The 17,168-nt window shown below is 40.9% G+C and overlaps 1 protein-coding gene across 4 annotated transcripts in view; it reads right to left on the bottom strand.

Annotated features, from left to right (window-relative positions):
* Positions 1-584: 584 nt before the first annotated feature.
* The window catches only part of LOC137631237 (acyl-coenzyme A thioesterase 9, mitochondrial-like), a 332,677-nt gene continuing 316,093 nt past the window's right edge, over positions 585-17,168 (bottom strand). For all 4 annotated transcript variants that reach the window (XM_068363016.1, XM_068363017.1, XM_068363018.1 and 1 more), the window contains exon 12: positions 585-4,502. In XM_068363016.1, the coding sequence (XP_068219117.1) occupies positions 4,402-4,502 (101 nt within the window). In that variant the 3' untranslated portion in view covers positions 585-4,401. The remainder of the gene's footprint in view (positions 4,503-17,168) is intronic.

The following is a 17,168-nucleotide window of genomic DNA, read 5'->3' on the forward strand; positions in this document are numbered from 1 at the left end:
CTGCAACTTTTCTGACCATCTCTTCCCATTTTATTTCTTCACATGGCCAAATCATATCAATCGCTGAAATCTTTATGCCTGCATTCCAGGTGTAGGACGCCACATCTTTTTGATACTTCCTTAATCAAAATAGGACCACTCCTTCAAACTATAACCAAGAATCTCTGCTTTGTCAATGCCCATGTGTCTGTTGCACACATTTTTAAAGTCCAATAGGTTGCTGTTTAAGAAAAATATAGATAACATCTGAAATTATGATGTTTAAAATAGTCTAAAGCCTACCAACTTCTATCCTCATATTCTTACAGCATTATTACATTATAGTCACCCCACTTAAAAAAAAATTTAAACTATCTAATTAGGATTCCTTTTGGGCATCACTAAAGCAAACAAATTTTCCCTACTCCCTACCTCAGACATCGTTCTTTCTAAATAGTTAAGATGAACTTGATCCTTGTTGTGTGAAGACTGCAACAGACCACTTAACTTCATTTTCTGCAAAATCATAAAATGAAATTCGATTGGTAACCGATAAATAATCTAAAAGAAATTATAATTTGAAGGTATCCAATTAATACACTACATTATTTGTTCTTTTTATTGCAAATATGTTGCAATAGTGCAAAAAACAAAAATTGTAAAGCCAAGCACATTGCACATTATTATAAGACTCACAATCTAGATTACTATTATAGTTCCTGACATATAATAGTATATCTTAATGAAAATTAAGTTAAGGAACTTAGTTTTTATATTTATGAATTATATTTTGAATAAAAAGTACAGTAGTAACAATTTATAGACCTATCAACCATCTTTTGAGTACCTACTAAGTGAAATAATTATTCTTTTCAACAAGTGCATTGCCTTAGGCATTTCCTTTGCAAAGCTGACTTTTAAAACATCCTAGTTGTATTTCTCAAAAACACCCACAGTTAGAAGTCTGGATGAACATAATGTGAAACAGGTTAAAAGAGACAAAAAGTAGTACCCAGAAACAGAATCGGCAAATACAGCATCAAAACGTGGTCGGCAAAAAATACTGAAAGGGATACAAAAGGTTGCAAAAGTATGTGGGGCTAACATTGGGGTTGCTAAAAAGAGACATGGTGGCTAAATATGGATGTACAAAATGCAATTGAAGCCTTCAAGCTATGGTAAAGGCGTAGAAAAAAAGATAGTAATGTGTACGAGGAAAAGAGGAAGGCTAAAATGCGAGTGACAAGGCCAAATAAAAAATATTAGGAATGGAATTGGCATTTCAGCACAGAAAACGAGGAAAAAAGTTATGCATGATAGCAAAATTACTTAGAAAAGATGGGAAAGATATTAAAGAGGAATTGAAGTTGAATACAAATATATATTACAAAAATAAACGCTACACTTTGAAAGCCGCTGACTGAAGAGAACAAGTATGAACTTGAATAGAGGGGCCAATAGAGAACATACCAGCTGGAGAAGTTAAAAGGGACATCGGGGAGATGAACGGAAAAGCCCCTAGATCATTTGGAATAAAGTGATTTAATAAAAGCAGTAGGAAATCTGTTATTTGTGAAAGTGCAAAGGAATAAAACTTCTTGAACATGCTATAGAAATAATAAAAAAGATGGTATTCATAATGAGGTAAAATAAAAGAAAAGTACCACATAGAGGAACAGGGTGTACCACACATTTGTATATCTTGAACGGACATTTAGCAGAGTACATGGTAGGTTAATAAGTTGGTATGGGAGAGGAAAGGGGTACCACAAAGTCTCATCAAGTTAGTGATGTTATTCTAATGCAATATTATACATCTAGAGTGGAAGAAATACAGAGGTATCAGATGACTGAAATACATCTTTGATTCCATCGAGGATCAGCATTAACCAATTCGCTGGTTTTCATAGAAATGAAGGAAGCACAAAGGATGCAAGAAAAGGGAAACCTTGGTACAGTAGTTGTTTTATGTAGGTGACCAAGTATTACAGCAGAATCCATACCCTCAAAAAATATGAGGGAATATTTTCAAGATGAGAGAGTGGATTTGACAGGAGAGAAATGAAAAGCAACATACGTAAAACAAAGCTAATGGCGAGTATAAAACAAGAATAGAAAACAGTACAATTCGGAAAATTGCCATGTGGCTGTTGTTGGAAAGGAGAATGGGGTAATTATGTAATATAAGCTATACTAAATATAAAAGATAATGTCATAAAATAGGCTTTGGATCATAAAATCTACATTGAGTTATATTTTAGATTCCAAGGATGTATAAAAAAAAGCAAGTGAAAAAGATTGAAGAGTTGAGAATCCACTTGTGATAGATGAGAAGGTCTTCGAAGAGGTAGAGTATATCAGTTACCTTGGAGATACAATGAGCTGTTTAACAGGATTTGTGAAGGCTATAAGAAAGATAATAACAGCAGCATGGATGAAATGTAAAGAAATCCAGAATACTGTACTGGTAATTAAAAATGTCCCATTACAACAGAAAGCCAAGACTGCAATTCTGTATGCAAAATAATTCTTGGGGTCTGACAAGGAAAATGGGAGATACTTTAATAAATTATAACTTTAGAATGTTAATATCCATGGCTGGAGAATAATGGGATGATAATATAACAAACAATGAATTGATGAAGATATACGGCATACATCAGATGAAAAAAAATGCTGAGACCTCAAAGACTGATGGTTTAAACATGTGATACAAATGAAAGAAGAAATAGTCAGGAAAAAAAGTGAACTGGCAGGAAAACGGCATATCAGAGGGGTCATGAAATCTTTGAAAAGGGTGATAAATAAAGATTCTATTTCTGGGAGTTCAAGGAAGGCAAAGTAGAAGAGAGAAATAATTTGAAAAATCTATTTCATATGTAATGAAGAGCTGAATGAAAAAGTTTATGATGATGTCTGCAACTTATGACATTTGGACAAATTTTAGTTTTTTAACAAGAGATGTAAACATATCCTTAACAATACCAACTTAAAACTATGTAATCAAAATAATTAGTAATCACACCAATCTTAATAATAAGAAGAAAATTTGATCCGTCCAGTATTCAATTTTAATTAATCTCAATCATAACTTGAATATATCTATCATAAATAAGACAAAAAACAAATTTCCACAATACTCAAAAATAAATTAACAAAAACAGTAACAAATACTTGAATAAAGACATACCTACTCCAATGAATATACTTGAAAATACAAAAGTAATGGTCTTTATAAATAGCTCTCTCACATTTAACAAAATACAAAACTTTTGAACAAGCAAACAAAGCAGAAAAAATAATTAAAAGTTTCAGAAAAGAAACATTACTTCACCGGAATTTTTTTTCTATCTTGCAAACAAATAAAAAGAAGTAAAACCCTCAGTGGGCTACAAAATTGAACACTTTTACCAAACCTACGAGCATTATGTATGATGGCAATCACTGCAGAGGAAATTTGAACGTCATAGTACTAATAAACTCTTGATTAAATTTCTTATGAGATTATTATTAATGATGGAGTCATAACTCCCCTGTATATAAGTACCTTTAATTATATTGATTCTTGATTACAAAAAATTGAAGCAATAAAATATACTGTACAAGTATTTTATTTTCTTATGTTATCAGATACTAAATATTGTTCTCTACTCAAAATAAAAACTTGAGCATAAGCATCAATAATACGCAGTAATTACAACTTTCAAGAACTTTTTAATTAATGTTTATTATGTAAAAAGTAAATATGTTTTAAACTACATCTTACAAGTTTTCAGAATCAATTCCAATAAAAGACGACAGGATAAACAATGATTTGCGCAAGTTTTCAGTAAATATATTTATAGATTAGAAATACGAATGTTACGAATTTTCTGCATTAAAAAATATTATGAAATATTATAAAAAACTAATTTTTGTAGATACAAAATTGTAAACAAGAAATATGAGTATAGAGTATTACCTGATATTACAGTATAAAAATACATCAACTAACAATCTGCAAGTTATGAATATAAAAATAAGATGCAGAACTATTCATATAATGGACTTAATTTTTATGTATAAATAAGTACAAGTACCTTTAATCATTTGATTCTTCAATTGTGATCTTCAGAACAACTGTAATTCTTAAACGTGTAACCTACCGATACCTTTTTACTTCTAATTTGAATGACGAAGTGGTTATGGGATACAGACAAAGTGCATTTGGCGACACAGAAGTGCAATCACTATTTATGTGAAAGACTACACATTTACTTCTTTTTCACAACATTTACTGTAGAATATTTATAGTGTAACCCTTTTATGATACAGGCACCTCTTACTGTTCTAGCTTTGGACTGACCTTCGTAAATAAAATCTCAATCAAATAACATTGGAGATGACATTGTCAACAACGAACCTATGTACAAGTAAAGTTTCTTAGATCAAGGTATCAGAAGGCATTTCCCCTTGGCCATAGAACTTCCTTAATCCACGCACTAGTTGGTAATGTCTGCGACCATCAAGTAACATCAAAGCCTCTGAAAAAGAGTAAAAAAAAAAATGTTGACTGAAAAATCCTAAATAAAATTCAACTGTTTCAATAAACCATAACATTAAATATGCAGTATTGCAAACAATACTAAAATTCCTATACATAAACTCTTAAACCCTATTAATCATTTTAACATCAAATGGCATCAAGCAAATTTCATACCTTGAGACACTATTGATGACATATGTATGAAGTGAAAAAAAAATTATCATCAAATTTTATATTGGGTAGCATTACAATGACATTTAGAGGTTATTGCAGGACATTAACTCTATATCCACCACAAAAGTAAGGGCAGTAAAGAGACTAGGAATTGAGTATCTGGTAATGACTGCTGATAACTCAGCAAGTAGACCTATAAAACCCAAATAGGGAATCTACATTAACATCCTCCCTTAAAATATCAATGACAAGCTTATCATCTAGGTGATATCTCTGCAGCTGATTGACAAATCTTTAGCAGCATCCAGGAATGTGCTCAGCTAACAGTAATCTTTCACAATGAGCTAACTCTGCTGCACTGCTACTATCTACAATATATTTGAGTGTGATGGGGGTAAGACCGATCCTCAATATTGTTAAACAACCTCAGTATTTTGGTTATTATAAAACTTCTAACACATGGAGAGACACTAACCCTAACTCTTTTATATCTTAAATGGGGTGAGATGCATCCAATCCTTCTACCATTCTTTAAAATCTAAAAAAGTTAAAAAGTACCGGTATTTTTTCCCTAGCTATACAAACATGAGTCTATCAAAATAGGGATATGATTTTTATGGTAGGTAGTAGGTTGGCCAGGGCACCAGCCACCCGTTGAGATACTACCGCTAGGGAGTTATGGGGTCCTTTGACTGGCCAGACAGTACTTCATTGGATCCTTCTCTCTGGTTACGGTTCACCTTCCCCTTGCTACACATACAGAGAATAGTCTGGTCTATTCTTTACAGATTCTCCTCTGTCCTCATACATACACCTGACAATACAAGATTACCAAACAATTCTTCTTCACCCAAGGGGTTAACTACTGCACTGTAATTGTTCAGTGGCTACTTTCCTCTTGGTAATGGTAGAAGAGACTCTTTAGCTATGGTAAGCAGCTCTTCTAAGAGAAGGACACTACAAAATCAAACTATTGTTCTCTAGTCTTGGGTAGTGCCATGCCTCTGTACCATGGTCTTCCACTGTCTTGGGTTAGTTCTCTTGCTTAAGGGTACACTCGGGCACACTATTCTATCTAATTTCTCTTCTTGTTTGGTTAAGGTTTTTATGGTTTATATAGGAAATATTTATTTTAATGTTGTTACTGTTCTTAAAATATTTTATTTTTCCTTGTTTCCTTTCCTCACTGAGCTATTTTCTCAGTTAGGGCCAATGGGTTTATAGCATTCTGCTTTTACAACTAGGGTTGTAGCCTAGCAAATAATAATAATAATAATGGGCTATTGGATGATCACCAAGGTAGTTGGTTAACAACAAGTGGTGTGAGGGGAATGCCCTATCCACCAGCCTGTCACAGAATAGTCACAATTACCTATGGCTAAGGACTAAAAGGAGTTGCTGAGGGGGGAAATTTAATCTAAAGGAGTAAGATTTGTATGTGTAGGAAAAAAAAAATCACTTTTAAAATTTATTTTTTCAATATTAAACTTACCCGATGATCATATAGCTGTCAGCTCTGCTGCCCGACAGAAAAACCTACGGGCGGAATACGCCAGCGATCACTATACAGGTGGGGGTGTACATCAACAGCGCCATCTGTCGAGTAGGTACTCAAGTACTCTATGTCAACAAAGAATCAATTTTCTCTCTGTCGTGCCACCGGCAAGACCTACTGAATACGCTCTTGTTTTCTGGATTGAATTTCACGTTATTTGGTGAAGTATTCATCTCTAGTTATTAGCTATCGCTGTGCAGAAGTTATCTTCAATACTTCCTTGCATTCTTTTTTGGATTTGGATTATTTGTTGACGACTTGGATAGATTTTGAATTCCCCCCTTTGACTAATTCAAGATGTCTGACCCTTCTCAACGTCCCCAAGTACAGGAAATGTAGCGCTAGGGACTGTTCAAGGCGTCTTCCGAAGGCCTCTATCGATCCACACACCGTTTGTTCCAATTGTAGGGGTAAAGCCTGTCAATTGGAAGATCGATGTGAGGAATGCGCTGGGCTTTCGGAATTCGGGTTTCAAGAATTCCTGAAATATGCACGTAGGCTAGAGAAGGATAGGCTCAGGAGGAGTTCGTCTCGCTCTATTGATTTTTCCTCTCCCCATGCCCCTCAACCTATTCCTTCCCCTGTAGTGGTTGCACCCGACCCCCCTGCTAGCTCTCATCAACCTTCAATGGCGGATATGATGCGTGCCATTCAGGCTCTAGGTGAGAGAGTCGAGTCATTGGCTAATGACCGCAATCAACTCATGGCTGATGTCAGAGAGTTGAAAGGTAAAAGTGCAGTGGGAAGTGAAGTGAGTGTCAGTGCAGTGAAAAGTGTCAGTGTTACGCATGAGGGTGCGTCTGTTCGTGCCTGTCGTCCTCCCAGTCCGGGACCTCTTGCAAGCTCCCAAGCCCAGGGGAGAAGCAATGTCGTACGACCAAAGGGTTCGACAGGCTTTAATCAGCGTACAGACGTACCCTCCGTGGTTTCGGACGTATCTTACCGAGATCGTCCCACCCACAAGAAGACGAGTGAGCCCATTTTGTCCTCGTCTGCGGAAGAGGTTTCTAGACAGAAACGATGGACCAAGGTCTCACGGCCTCTTAAGCGTAAGGTCCCTTCCGAGCTAGTCCAACGGCCCAGGTGTAGCCACTGGGTCAGTTCGGACTCGCTGCAGTCCTCCGACGACTGCACACCTCCCAAGAGAGGCAAAGAGGTACCGCAACAGGCAGTAACTCCGTCTGTTGCTGCACCCGCTGTTTTAGACCCTCAGTCTCAACGGACAGTAGCTCCGTCTGTTGCCGCTTTTGTAGACCCTAAGTGGTCTTTACTGCAGTCTATGCAGACTCAGTTAGCTGCGGTTATGCAGGAGTTTCGTGCGGAGAAGGTTGACACTGCTCCCGTTAGCCTACAACCTGCCACGGTTGTGCGCCCAGCTCACGCTGAGGCTGCCTGCTCCCACACTCCGGCTGCGGAGAAGGTTGAAGCTGCACCCGGTAACCTACAACCTGCCACGGCTGTGCGCCCAGCAGACGCTGAGGCTGCCTGCTCCCACACTCCGGCTGTGAGAGCTCCTCCACCCATGCGCAGTCGACCCTGCCAGACGCATGCTGACTCCCACAGACGCACGGAGCACTCCGTTGCCGTGCGTGAGCTACCACAACAACAGGAGGGTGGAGTTAGGCTGCCGTGTTTTGACGCGGTGCGTCAGCCTCCGCAACCCACGGTGGTCTCCGCTATCCTTCCACAGTCGGGTGTACAGTGAACCCTCGTTTATCGCGGTAGATAGGTTCCAGTCGCGGCCGCGATAGGTGAAAATCCGCGAAGTAGTGACACCATATTTACCTGTTTATTCAACATGTATATTCAGACTTTTAAAACCTTCCCTTGTACGTAGTACTGTTAACAAACCACCCTTTAATGTACAGAACACTTAATGCATGTACTACAGTACCCTAAACTAAAACAGGCACAAATATTAAAGGTGATTTTATATCATGCATTTCCTAAACATGCTAAAAAGCACGATAAAAAATGGCAACCAATGTTTTGTTTACATTTATCTCTGATCATAATGTAGAAACAAACTGGAGGTAGAGCTTTGCTTATTACCCAGACATATTTCCCATACTTTTCCCTTAGAACTAAATCACATCTTCCTACTTTAGATATATAGATATATAGATATATATATATATATATATATATATATATATATATATATATATATATGTGTGTGTGTGTGTGTGTGTATATATATATATTTATATGTATACACATATACATACAGTACCTACATATATACATAAATACATGCATACATATATATATATATATATATATATATATATATATATATATATATATATATATATATATATATTACTGTATACATATGGGTTATGGAAAAAATCCGCGAAGTGGTGAATCCGCGATGGTCGAACCGCGAAGTAGCGAGGGTTCACTGTAGACTCTTTACGCACCCACTCAGCTTTGGTTGTTGCCAGTTCTCAGACTGACCAACAGTGGCATGATGTTGGGTCCAGTGCAGCCACGCATGCACCCGTGCTGCCGGACTCAGCCGTCCAGCCCACTCCGTTGCCTCTTCCTCCTCAACATTCAGACGATGGTATCTCTGATGATGACGAAGCTGCACATCTTGACGACCAACGCTCCGACATCGAAGAACCCAAGACCACGCCTCCCTCCTTAGACTTTAGGAAAGTGCTTGCGCTCTTTAAGGATTTGTATCCAGACCAGTTTGTGTCTGCAGCACCACGCTTACCTCCCTCTGAGTTCGCTTTAGGCATGCAGTCAGCAGCTCCTGCCTTTACGAAGCTCGTACTCGCTCGCTCGTCCAAGAGAGCTTTAAGGGTACTGGGAGAGTGGTTGCAGTCTAAGAAGCAGTTGGGAAAGACTTCCTTCATGTTTCCCCCGGTCAAGCTTGCTTCCAGATCTAGCGTCTGGTATGCCACGGGAGAAGTTCTCGGCTTGGGAGTTCCTGCCTCTGCCCAGGGCGACTTCTCAAGTCTTGTAGACTCTCCCCGCAGGCTGGCTATGAGACGCTCCAAGATTTGCTGGACCCCTTCGGACATGGACCATCTTATGAAGGGAGTTTTCCGCGCTTTCGAGGTCTTTAACTTCCTGGACTGGTGTTTGGGAGCATTGAGCAGGAAGACCTCCCCTTCGGATAAGGAAACTTCCATGCTCATCATGTCCTGCATGGACAAAGCCATTCGGGATGGCTCTAGTGAGCTTGCGGCTTCTTTCGTGTCTGGGGTACTCAAGAAGCGAGATCACCTTTGCTCCTTCTTATCAGCTGGAGTCACCCCATGTCAAAAGTCGGAGCTGATGTTCGCTCCACTCTCTAAGTGTCTCTTCCCTGAAGAGTTGATCAAGGAGATTGCTGCCTCCTTGATCCAGAAAGACACCCATGACCTAGTGGCGTCATCCGCACGCAAAGTCACACCTTTGCCCTCTGTACCTAGACCTAGGATGGACACGCCAGCTTCTAGGTTCATCCCGCCCTTTCGTGGCAGAGCCTCCAGCAGAGGAGGTGCTCGTGCCGGAAGTCAACGTGGGAGCAAAAAGAAGGGTTCCAAGTCCTCTAGAGGCAGAGTCTGACTGCCATCCTCTTCAGACACCAGTGGGAGCCAGGCTCAAGAACTACTGGCAGGCCTGGGAGAACAGGGGCGCAGACGTACAGTCTGTGAAGTTACTCAGAGAGGGGTACAAGATTCCATTCTTACGCAAGCCCCCTCTAGCAACGACTCCCATCAACCTCTCTCCCAGGTACAGAGAGGAGGAAAAGAGGTTAGCTTTACAGCAAGAGGTGTCTCTCTTACTACAAAAGGGAGCGGTAGTCATAGTCCGGGACCATCAATCCCCGGGCTTCTACAACCGCCTCTTCTTAGTGCCGAAGAAGACAGGAGGGTGGAGACCGGTGCTAGACGTCAGTTCTCTGAATGTCTTTGTCACAAAGCAGACGTTCACCATGGAGACGACAAAGTCGGTTCTAGCATCGGTCAGGAAGGAAGACTGGATGGTCTCGTTAGACCTAAAGGACGCGTACTTTCACGTCCCCATCCACCCAGATTCCCAACCTTTTCTAAGGTTCGTTTTCGGGAAGGTCGTCTACCAGTTCCAAGCCCTGTGCTTTGGCCTAAGCACGGCACCTCTAGTTTTTACCAAACTGATGAGGAATATTGCCAAATTCCTGCACTTAGCAAACATCAGAGCCTCCCTCTATTTGGACGACTGGCTTTTAAGAGCTGCGTCAAGTCGTCGCTGTCTGGAGAATCTACAGTGGACTCTAGATCTGACCAAGGAATTGGGTCTCCTGGTCAATATAGAAAAGTCCCAACTCGTCCCATCCCAAACTATAGTTTACCTAGGAATGGAGATTCAGAGTCAAGCTTTTCGGGCTTTTCCGTCGGCCCCCAGAATCAATCAAGCCCAAGAATGCATCCAGTCCATGCTGAAGAAGGACCGGTGTTCTGTCAGACAGTGGATGAGTCTGATAGGGACGCTTTCATCACTGGACCAGTTCATCGCGTTAGGGAGACTTCACCTTCGCCCCCTTCAATTTCACTTAACTGCTCACTGGAGAAAGGACAAGACGCTAGAAGCGGTCTCAGTTTCTGTTTCCGAGAAGATGAAGTCGTCACTGACTTGGTGGAAGAACAACATTCTCCTCAGGGAAGGTCTGCCACTGGCTGTTCAGACCCCCGACCACCTTCTCTTCTCGGACGCATCGGACACGGGCTGGGGTGCGACGTTGGACGGTCGGGAATGCTCGGGCACGTGGAATGCGGTTCAAAGCGAGTTACACATCAACTGCAAGGAGCTACTGGCAGTTCATCTGGCCTTGAGAAGCTTCAAGTCCCTCCTTCTAGGCAAGGTGGTGGAGGTGAACTCCGACAACACCACAGCACTGGCGTACATCTCCAAGCAAGGAGGGACTCATTCGATGAAGTTGTACGAGATCGCAAGGGACCTCCTCACCTGGTCAAGAGATCGAAACATATCCCTTGTAACGAGGTTCATTCAAGGCGACATGAATGTCATGGCAGACCGCCTCAGCCGGAAGGGTCAAATCATCCCAACAGAGTGGACCCTTCACAAGAATGTATGCAACAAACTATGGGCATTGTGGGGCCAACCCACCATAGATCTGTTTGTAACCTCGATGACCAAGAGGCTCCCAAATTATTGCTCACCGATTCCGGACCCAGCAGCTGTTCACATAGATGCCTTTCTTCTGGATTGGTCCCATCTAGACCTTTATGCGTTCCCCCCGTTCAAGATTGTCAACAGAGTACTGCAGAAGTTCGCCTCTCACGAAGGGACAAGGTTGACGTTGGTTGCTCCCCTCTGGCCCGCGAGAGAATGGTTCACCGAGGTACTGCAATGGCTAGTAGACGTTCCCAGAACACTTCCTCTAAGAGTGGACCTTCTGCGTCAGCCGCATGTAAAGAAGGTACACCCAAGCCTCCACGCTCTTCGTCTGACTGCCTTCAGACTATCGAAAGACTCTCGAGAGCTAGAGGCTTTTCGAAGGAGGCAGCCAGAGCGATTGCTAGAGCTAGGAGGACATCCACTCTCAAAGTCTACCAGTCGAAGTGGGAAGTCTTCCGAAGTTGGTGCAAGTCCAAATCAGTACCCTCAACCAGTACCTCTGTAACTCAGATAGCTGACTTCCTGTTATACCTAAGGAAGGAAAGATCCCTTTCAGCTCCCACGATCAAGGGTTACAGAAGCATGTTGGCAGCAGTCTTCCGTCACAGAGGCTTAGATCTGTCCAACAACAAGGATCTACAAGACCTCCTTAAGTCTTTCGAGACCACGAAGGAGCGTCGGTTGGCCACACCAGGTTGGAACTTAGACGTGGTACTAAGATTCCTTATGTCAGCAAGGTTCGAGCCACTTCAATCAGCCTCTTTTAAAGATCTCACTTTGAAAACCCTTTTTCTCGTCTGCTTAGCAACAGCTAAAAGAGTCAGTGAGATACACGCCTTCAGCAGGAACATTGGATTTACATCTGAAACGGCTACATGTTCCTTACAGCTTGGTTTTTTAGCCAAAAACGAACTTCCTTCTCGTCCTTGGCCGAAATCGTTCGAAATTCCAAGCCTTGCTAGTTTGGTTGGAAATGAACAAGAAAGAGTACTGTGCCCAGTAAGAGCTCTTAAGTACTATTTGAAACGGACTAAGCCATTACGTGGACAATCAGAAGCTTTATGGTGTGCCATTAAGAAACCTTCTTTACCAATGTCGAAGAATGCAGTTTCTTATTATATCAGACTTTTAATTCGAGAAGCTCATTCCCATCTGAATGAGGAGGACCATGCTTTGCTGAAGGTAAGGACACATGAAGTTAGAGCTGTCGCAACTTCAGTGGCCTTCAAACAAAACAGATCTCTGCAGAGTGTAATGGATGCAACCTATTGGAGAAGTAAGTCAGTGTTCGCATCATTTTACCTTAAAGATGTCCAGTCTCTTTACGAGAACTGCTACACCCTGGGACCATTCGTAGCAGAGAGTGCAGTAGTGGGTGAGGGCTCAGCCACTACATTCCCATAATCCCATAACCTTTTTTAATCTTTCTCTTGAAATGCTTTTTATTGTTGTTTTTTGGGTTGTCCGGAAGGCTAAGAAGCCTTTCGCATCCTGGTTGATTTGGCGGGTGGTCAAATTCTTTCTTGAGAAGCGCCTAGATTAGAGGTTGTGATGAGGTCCTTTAGTATGGGTTGCAGCCCTTCATACTTCAGCTCCTAGGAGTCGCTCAGCATCCTGTGAGGATCGCGAGGCTCAGTAAGGAAGACGTACTTAAAAAGGCAGAGTAATTGTTCAAGTCGACTTCCTTACCAGGTACTTATTAATTTTATGTTTGTTATTTTGAATAACTGCTAAAATGAAATACGGAATACTTAGCTCTTAAGGTTAACATATATGCTGGTCTCTACCCACCCCCCTGGGTGTGAATCAGCTATATGATCATCGGGTAAGTTTAATATTGAAAAATGTTATTTTCATTAGTAAAATAAATTTTTGAATATACTTACCCGATGATCATAAATTAAAGGACCCACCCTTCCTCCCCAATAGAGACCCAGTGGACCGAGGAGAAAATTGGTTCTGTGTTGACATAGAGTACTTGAGTACCTACTCGACAGATGGCGCTGTTGATGTACACCCCCACCTGTATAGCGATCGCTGGCGTATTCCGCCCGTAGGTTTTTCTGTCGGGCAGCAGAGCTGACAGCTATATGATCATCGGGTAAGTATATTCAAAAATTTATTTTACTAATGAAAATAACATTTTTTCTACATGCATACAAACTTTTCGTCCTCTAAAATAGGGAGACTCATTAGTGGGAGGAAGTCCCCTACAACCAAACTGGAGGGTTCTATCCTTTCCTAGACATGTCACCCTTCCTAGTCCAATATTAGCACAAGGAAGGTGACACCAACAGCCTTCTAACAGCTAATCATAGGGATATAGCTCTTAGGGCCTCAGCCAGTACTGACCTAAAAGATATCTAGCACTAAGGCACTGAAAACCTATTTCTCACCAGGGAGATGGTGTTGGTAACGTTAAACTCGGCACATCAAGAGACATGTTTGGTAAGTCACTTACCGTTACCAAGAGATGTAGTCTGCAAGAAAGATGTACTATTGTGTAGCTCACCAGCATCAGACATCTAACCTGTGTGTACTGGTTGAAGAGGCTGCATCCCCTCGAGAGGAGAACAAGAAAGAAATAAAAGAGCCAGTCCTTCTACCTTTCTGAGACTTATGCCTAACGTATTACCATAGCTCTCATGTCTCCTAAGTCCTGTGAGGGAGTTAGGACTGTTACACAATTACTGAGCAGTCCCTAAGGACCCATGGAAAAGGGTTTTACGGGTATGTGGGCAACGTCTGTCAAGTACAGAGAAGCAAAGATGGTCCAACACCTTCAGTTCAAAGTACACCAACAAGTAAACCAGAGAGCTACTAATGGGGCTAGGCTTGAATGTTCTTACTCAAGATGGCAGCGGTACGTACTGACCAAAGTCATATCTGCAAGCAAGCGGCCTCACCAAGCCAGAAGGAACAGTGTCTGGACACTTCCTTCTTGTCATGGTAATGAGAAGGCTGCAACAATTGCAGATGTATCAAGTTCTCCTCAAATAGCACTCATTGCCCTGATGTGGCACCAAGCAGCTTTATGTCAACTTACATGGAGAGATAGAATCGAGGCGGTCCCAAATTGGTGTTCGAGACAGACTTGTACTGGGTCTTCATTATACAGTCTGTTACATGACGAAAGTGACAGTACCCTATCCCTCAAAAGTTTGACATGATGAACCTGAAACTCTACTCTCTTGCCAATGCAAATAAGAGAGACAGTCATGAGGCTAAGATCCCCATGCTACCCTCCTCAGATTAGCAGTAAATGCATGCACTAGTGCCCTGAGGATGAGGATCATCCCACTGCTGAACCTAAGTCCCAAGATTGGCACAACTGCTCAAAGCTCCCTTCAAAGATGGACCAATCCTTCTCCTCTGAGGGATCCACACAATACCAAAGAGACTCTTCTCCAATTCCCTTGCCAAATCAAAGAAGAGAGGCAGTCTTGAGGGAATGACACTATCATGCTCTCCTCAGGTTAACAGGAGGCTGGTCCTCCTGTGCCCTTAGGATAAAGACCAGGTAGACAAAAGTACTTGAAGTTCCCTTTGAGCACGGGCCATTCCCCTGAGGAGGAGAGATCCAAACTCTACCAAGAAGCTACTTTGGCAGAGGCAATCAAGGATTCCCGTATTCTGCTAAAAAGTGCTCTGGCCATAAAAAAGAGATTCTCTACAACCCCATTGTAGAGTCTCTCTCAGGACTACCTGAGAACTGGTAGAATGGAAAATCTCTCAACTTGCAGCCGGCTCCTGCTGCCGGTATGTCAGCAGTACAGTAATTATTATTTGTCAGTAATAATAATGTTTTGTATATTTCAATTCTTTGTTATTTTTGTACAGTTCATTAGCTCAAAATTTGTAAGGCAGAGGGAGGGTTACCGTAATGTACCTATTATAAATAGATGCTCTGCTTCTATAACAGAAATTGACTTTTTGAGAAATAATAACTGCTTTCCAATATATCCATAAACAAATAAGAAAAATAATTTGGAGAATTTGGCAGCAACTCAATTATTCTATCATAGAGATGACAGTGTTTATTATCAAAGTAATGTACAGTACTGGATAATTTTTCCAATAAGACACATATGAAAAAGAAAATGATTGAAATCTACTTATTGCACAAAAAACTAAATAAAAGAACATTTTGGAAGTTTGAGCTGTACCTATCCACTAGGGGTTTTCTAATTAGTACAGTATTCCTTAAGAGAAAATCCAGGGTGGTCCTCCCTATACTGTAGCTTATGATTTACCATATAGAATTAGAGCCGTAAAGTCCAGCAACGGGGCAGAGTGGAAATTCAACATCAAAGTGCAACTGGGAAAAAACCCTTTAGTTGTACTATGAAGTAAAAGTTAGGAGGTTAGACAAGCTGGATGAATTTCTAAACTGTGGTCTAAAGACTATATTAATAACATTTAAAAATATAACTAACATTACAAGAAAATATATCTTATTTCTATGAGTTTCCGTAAAAGTATTCTCTTGGATGTAGATTATCAATAGCACTTGCTTCATATACTCTGGTCTACCACTGAAGAAGCACCAATTCAATCTTTGTGGAAACACCATCTTCAAAAGGAAATGGCTGAAAATAAAGTTTTCTATTCCTAGCCATAGTGATTATGATTTACATATATATTTGATGTACATCATTTAATTATTTTCCACATTATTGGAATATGCTTTAACCTTTAGAGTTGAAGGTATGCTATTTAATTCGAAGAGAGGCAACATCGTTTTTTGGTTGAGGATTCACACTTAAGGCTACGGTGCTTTGTTACCCTAATATGAAATTGTACTGTCATTCTGCAAGTGCTTAAGGTCTAATAAGCCTCAGCTTAGCTCTGAAAAATGTTATTTTTATTAATAAAATAAATTTTTGAATATACTTACCCGATAATCATGTAGCTGTCAACTCCGTTGCCCGACAGAATTCTATGGAGGGATACGCCAGCTATCACAATACTAGAAGGGGGTGTATTACCAGCGCCACCTGTGGCCAGGTACTCAAGTACTTCTTGTTGACACCTCCTCAATTATTCCTCGGTCCACTGGTTCTCTATGGGGAGGAAGGGAGGGTCGATTAAATCATGATTATCGGGTAAGTATATTCAAAAATTTATTTTATTAATAAAAATAACATTTTTCAATATTAAACTTACCCGATAATCATGTAGCTGATTCACACCCAGGGGGGTGGGTGAAAACCAGTGTACAAGATTAAAGGATAGCTAAGTATCCCATATTTCATATAATCAGTTATCCACAATAACAATGAAATAATAAGTACCTGGTAAGGAAGTCGACTTGAACCGTTACTCTGCCTTTAATAAGATCGTCTTCCTTACTGAGCGCAGCGTTCCTCTTGGGAGGCTGAATCAACTCAAAGGTGCTAAAGTATACAGGGCTGCAACCCATACTAAAGGACCTCATCACAACCTTTAACCTTGGCGCTTCTCAAGAAAGAATTGACCACCCGCCAAATCAACAAGGATGTGGAAGGCTTCTTAGCCGACCGTACAACCCATAAAAAGTATTCAAGAGAAAGGTTAAAGAGTTATGGGATTATGGGAATGTAGTGGCTGAGCCCTCGCCTACTACTGCATTCGTTGCTACGAATGGACCCAGGGTGTAGCAGTACTCGTAAAGAGACTGGACATCTGTGAGATAGAATGATGCGAACACTGACTTGTTTCTCCAATAGGTTGCATCCATAACACTCTGCAGAGAACGGTTCTGTTTGAAGGCCACTGAAGTAGCCACAGCTCTCACTTCATGTGTCCTTACCTTCAGCAAAGCAAGGTCTTCTTCCT

Source organism: Palaemon carinicauda, chromosome 39, assembly GCF_036898095.1.
Source record: "Palaemon carinicauda isolate YSFRI2023 chromosome 39, ASM3689809v2, whole genome shotgun sequence".
Lineage (NCBI taxonomy): Eukaryota > Metazoa > Arthropoda > Malacostraca > Decapoda > Palaemonidae > Palaemon > Palaemon carinicauda.